We start from the raw sequence: 6,057 nt of genomic DNA, 5'->3' as shown, positions 1-6,057 counted from the left end.
ACTTTTCAGTATGATCAGCAAAAAATTCGGGTTCATGTACTAAAATGACAGATGGAGTTAATGTAAGGTTGATGTCCCTTTAAATAAGTATGTAAGCTAAAACATCCGTGAGGGGCAATGTCTTCAACAATCATGTAAAATGTAGACTGAAGGAAAGGGCAGTAAAACCAGGAGAGTCCTAGGGGATGGTAAGAAAGTACCTGAATTTAAGTGAATTGTAAGTTTCTATGATCTGGAAGAACTTGCAGAAAACTACCCAGCTATAGGATTCTCGAGGACAGAGAAAAGTACCTATTATGAACATTCTCACAGATTCTTACCAATCCCTGATTTGATTAGCAAAAGTGCAAAAGCTCACCTGGCATGTAACAGCCAGTGTGTGACAGATTTGGGTCTTCCCAGTTCGGAATTCTCCAAACATCTCTGTGATAGATCCAGTCTCAATTCCACCTACAAGAGCAATAGTAAGGACTTCTTAATACAAGGGTTTACAAACTATGATCACAGAAATGTTCTTGGAGCCCTTTAGAAAGATATTTACGTAAGTTGGAAATCCAATTTCCAACAAGCAGTTATTTGGTAAAAAATTATTATTATTATGTTATCATTATTATTTTGGTTTTTTGGGACAGGGTTTCGTCATGTAGCCCAGGCTGACCTCAAACATGATCCTCCTGTATCAGCCTCCTGAGTGCTGGGATTACAGGCATGTGCCCAGCTCCAATAAAAACTTAATTTGAAATAATTACAAATTTATAGAAAGCTATAAAGAAGGAAATGTGCACTCTTTACCTGGCCTCCCACAACGTCAACATCTTGCACAGTTCATATAGTATCTATATCAGACTGCTGACATTGGTCAGGGTTCGTTCAGACTTCTCCACTTATACATGCATTTATATGTGTGGATATATATAGTTTTGGGACAATTTTATCTAATGTGTACCTTCATGTAACTACCACATTCAAGATTCAGAACTGCCCCAACCCATGTCATTTAAAAGGAAGATTGTAAATATTATCATCCAATATTTACTATACACATCTTATATAGCTGGTGTCGTGCTACGTACTCTTTGAGGCAGGTCTCGTACTCTTTGAGGCAGGTCTCGGTGTTTATAGATCAGGTTGGCCTTGACCTTGTGATCCTACTGCCTTAGCCTCTCAGCTGCTGGGATTACAAGTGTGCACAACCATGCCTAATTATTTATTTATTTATTTATTTATTTTTGTTGAGTGTGATTCTTCAACTCATGCTATTTCACACCCCCAAGAGGGAGAAAAGCTCAATGATTGGTGTTAGGGATTGTACCCAGATGTCCCTCCAAAGCTCACGTGCTTATAGGTGGGGATTTTCGGAGATAATTAGATCATGGGTGTGTAAATATGGATTAAAGGTGTTGATGATAACTAAATTAGCTCACTGATTGATTTAGCATAGTTCTGGGTGTGGAGGAAGGCCCGTGCTGGGTGGGGTGGTATTAACCAGTAGGCTTGTAGCCTGGGTGGAACAAAAAGGAAAGCGGCTCGCTGCTTTGCTGCTTGCTGCCTGTCACACACCACACCTGTTCCTCTTCTACCATGTTGCCCTGCTTGGAGCCAGCTGCTAATGCACTGAGCCTCTACAAAGTGAGCTAAAATAAACCTTTCCTTTTACCTTTATTTCTAATTTTTAAATTTTTTTTGGCACTGGGAATCGAATTCAGGACCTTGCACTTGCCAGATAGGCACTTGTGCCACTGAGCTGTATCCCCAGCCCCTTTTTTACCTTTAGGTGCTGGGTATTTTATTCCAGCAACAGGAAAGTAACTGTGACAATTAGATAAAGAATTCAATCTAACTTTATAAGAATTAAGACAGTTATGCTTCCAATAGTTCAAAAACCTTAATTTTCCTTAAAGTCCGGAAGATTAGTGTCTTACACAATTGGTAGTAGTCACATACAGTGTTTGGGGGATTGGGAGTGCAGCTCAGTGAGAGTGCAAAAGGACCTTTAATACCCAGAACACACACACACACACACACACACACTTTCTCCAATTATCAATTTTTTAATCTTGAGGCATAGTACGTTACAATTATAGTTATTGCTTGAAGCAGAGGGAGCTTATTCTCTGTAGGCAATATTAAATGGAGCTTAAATTATTGAATTTGCAGAAGCTGGGCATGGTGGCACACACTTATAATCCTGGCACTCAGAAGGCTGAGACAGGATTGCCACAAGTTGGAGATCAACCTGGGCTACACAGTGAATTCAAGGCCAGCCTGTACTACACCAAGTGAGACCCTATCTCAAAAAAGCAAAACAAAAAATTAAAAATAAAAAAATTAAAATTAATTTGCAGATAATATTAGCATTTCATAAATCAGGTCTTACCCTGTAGCACTCTTACTCCTTTAGTGTGGATACTCCTCTTACCTCTTAGTCATGCCTAACATGTAAACTTTACCCAAATATTTCAGTTTTGTTCTGTGACCTAAATGTATAGCTGACTAGTTTACCACATGAGATTCAAGGACAACTATACCTTGAAGGAGTTTGTCAAGCTCTTTGGACCCAGTGGTAATCTGTATGATCTCTGATCGCCTTTGGTGGAATTCGGTTGCAGTGGTAAAACCCATTGGAACTAATTTAGCTGCCTCAGTCTGGGGAAAATAAGAAATGTTAAAGCAATAAAACACAGCTTGAGCAACCCTTATCTGAGATGCTTTGGATCAGATTTTTTTTTGAGACAGGGTCTCACTATGTACTTCAGACTAGCCTTGAGCTCACTATATAACCTAGGCTGACCTCAAACTTTTGACGATCCTCATGTCTCAGCCTTCCGAGTGCTGGGATTTCAGTTGTGCAGTACCACACCCTAAATTTAGGAATTGTTGTACAGAATCTACCAGCTGAATATCAATAAGCCAAAAAGCTCCAAAATCTTAACACTTTACTGTCATATTAGTGCTCAAAGAATCTGGAGAAGCTGGGCATGGTGGTGCACACTTGCAATCCCAGCACTTGGCAGGCTGAGGCAGGAGGATCGTTGAGTTTGAGGCCAGCCTGGGCTACAAAATGAGCTCAAGGCCAGCCTGAACTGCATAGTGAGACCCTGTCTCAAAAGAACAAAAACAAAGAAAAATTGGAGCAGTTTGGATTTCAGCATTTTGGATTAGGGATGATCATCTTAAATCAGCAAAACAAGAACCAGGCAAGAGAAAATATCTAATAAAATTAATCCCAGGACCCGGTAGGCTTAGGCAGGAGGATCTGTGAATTTGAGGCTAGCCTGGGCTATATAGTTAGTTCAAGGCCAGCCTGGGAGCCGGGGATGTAGCTCAGTGGCATGGCACCTGCCTCGTAAGCTTAAGGCCTTGGGTTTGGTTCCTGGTACCAAAAAAAAGGCCAGCCTGAACTATATAATAAGACCCTGTCTCAGAAAACACAACAAAACAAAAAAGAACAAAATAAAACAAACCAATAAAAGTCATCATGAAGAATAATTTAACTCAGAGGTTTCATAAAGGTTTTTTTTGGACGTTGCTAGGAATTGAACTCAGGGCTTCATCCATGCTACACAAGATACATTTTTAAATTGCCTTTTCAAATAATATATTCATGTAGTTAAGAGAATTACAGAACAATACAATGTGCCTCACCTAATTTATGACAATGCAATACGTATTTACACCTAATTCCTATTCCATCAACTACAAACTATACACTATATACCCTAACTTTCTACAAGGACATTTACCCTCTCATCTTTTCTTCCTTCATGTTTACTTCCCTTCAATACCAAGTACAAGGGGGGCTGGGGATTTAGCTCAGCGGAACAGCACCTGCCTGACAAGCGCAAGGTTGTGAGTTCTATTCCCCGTACCAAAGAAACAAAAAACAAAAAAAACAAAAACTTTTGCCTATTAGCTGGGCATGGTGGCACATGCCTGTAATCCCAGCACTCGGGAAGTTGAGGCAGGAGGATCGTTGTGAGTTCAAGACCAGCCTGGGCTACAAAGTGAGCTCAAGGCCAGCTTGAACTGCACAGTGAGACCCTGTCTCAAAAGAAAGATTAAAAAAAAAAACAAACAAAAAACCAAGTACAAACAAACAAAACCAAAACCAAAAGTCTCAAGAATATCCACAATCAAATAGTATGGGTTACACACACTAATATATGATAAGACATTAAATAAGTACACCAAATGTTGGATCTATCATCCACTTCACTAAAGTACAAGGCAAAACTAAATGTAATGAAACTATGCAATAATAAAGAATACATTCTTTTTGAAGATTCCTTAGCTTTTGATTTTTTTGTTCAGAAGAAAATTTCTCCAAAACCATAAAGGCAAGCAATATAGGGAAATATAATTTATAGATAATTATTCAGTTTATCCTATGTAAAACTTTAAAGATGAAGCTAAGCTGTGGGTGTAGCCCAGCAGTGCAACATTTGTTTAGCATGGGAGTTACTGATTTAATCCCAATTCCCAATGAGAGTCCTTTTATTGGTGGTACTAGAGATTGCACTTAGGTCCTCACATATGCTAGGTAAGTGATCTATTGCTGAGGTATATCCCCAGCCTTCTTCTTACTATTTTTTACAGTATTGGGAATGAAACCCAGGGTCTTTTTAATGAGCTACATCCCCAGTACTTTTTACTTTTTTGAGGTAGGGTCTCAGTGGCCCAGGCCAGGCTTAAACTTACACTCCTCTTGCCTCAGTCTTCCAGGGTGCTAAGATTACAGGTGTGTATCACTACACTTGACTTTATATTTAAAACTCTGTTTTGAGCCAGTCTCACTAAGTTACCCAGTCTGGACTAGAATTTAGGATTCTCCTTCCTCAGTCTCCCAAGTTGCTGGAATGAATTGGGGATGTAGCTCAGTGGTAGGGGGCTTGCCTACCATAGGCATAGCCTTTAGTTTGACCCCTAGTACCAAAACAAAAACACAAAGAAAACACAAAACCTAAGCAGCTGGAATTACAGGCTCGTGGTACCATGCCCAGTGGAATAAATATATTTCCAGGACATAAGATTGTAACATCTAGAAAAACAAGGTACATATCAGCCTTTGCTGGTGGAAATGCAGACTGGCTATCAGTTTGGCAGCACTTACATCAAATTTCATAACACAACTCTCTAAAGAAAATTTGAATTTATGCAATGAGACACAAATACAAAAAACTGGTGATGCAGTCTTTTAGGAATGGAAAACAGGATGATGAAAGAATGAGGGATAGGAGGAAGACTACCTTTTGCTATATCCCTGTACTATCCTAGGGATATACTAGCCCTACTAATGCCTCCCCAGCTGTACTTACCAGAATTTTATCAGCTTTGGCTTCACTAATTCCCTTTATATTTATTAACTCCTTCTTTGGTGCGTAGGCAACAGCCTCCACAGTGTGGAATCCAGCTTCTTCTAATTTCTTCACATCATTGGCATTTATGCCACATTGCTGTAAGTAAAGAAAACCATGGATATTTTTCTGTGCTTTAAATTTTTATTTATTTATTCACTTGTTTATTTATTTGGAGACAGGGTCTTGCTATGTAGCTTAGGCTGCCCTTAAACTCACTAGGTAGCCTAGGCTGGCCTTGAACTCAGGATGATCTTCCTGCCTCAGACTCCCAAGTGCTGGGATTACATGCATGGTACACCATACCTGGCCAAAATTATGTAAATTTAAACTTCAATTCTCTCATCTAACATAAACACTATGTGATTGACTTACCTCAGAGGTGTTTGATGACTTGTACTACACCCAGAAGCTCTGAGAAGTGCACCCCACACATGAAGTATAGTTTTAAATTAGCACTATCCCATGTACATTAAAGTAGACTCTTGCTGAGTGTGGCAGCACATACCCACAATTCCAACTGTACTACTCAGCAGGCTGAGGAAGCAGGATCCCAAGTTGAAGGCCACTGTGGGCACCTTAGTAGGACTTTGTCTCAAAAATAATTAAAAAGGGCTGGGGATTTAGCTCAGCGGCAAAGCGCCTGCCTAGCAAGCGCAAGGTCGTGAGTTCGGTTCCCGGTACCGGAGAAAAACCAAAAAAA

The 6,057-nt window shown here is 39.9% G+C and overlaps 1 protein-coding gene across 1 annotated transcript in view; it reads right to left on the bottom strand.

The window, feature by feature from the left end:
• Rad51 (RAD51 recombinase) overlaps positions 1-6,057 on the bottom strand; it is a 23,914-nt gene that overhangs the window by 11,311 nt on the left and 6,546 nt on the right. The window contains exons 3-5 of the mRNA XM_005381253.2: positions 5,316-5,453; positions 2,529-2,646; positions 359-450 (exon numbers count right to left, since the gene is read on the bottom strand). Coding sequence (XP_005381310.1) covers positions 359-450; positions 2,529-2,646; positions 5,316-5,453 — 348 coding nt within the window. The remainder of the gene's footprint in view (positions 1-358; positions 451-2,528; positions 2,647-5,315; positions 5,454-6,057) is intronic.

This window comes from Chinchilla lanigera, unplaced genomic scaffold (assembly GCF_000276665.1).
Source record: "Chinchilla lanigera isolate Chin_1 unplaced genomic scaffold, ChiLan1.0 scaffold00015, whole genome shotgun sequence".
NCBI classification, from domain to species: Eukaryota; Metazoa; Chordata; class Mammalia; order Rodentia; family Chinchillidae; genus Chinchilla; species Chinchilla lanigera.
Note: the sequence above shows the minus strand (reverse complement) of the source record. Positions and strands in the feature narration are given on the sequence as shown.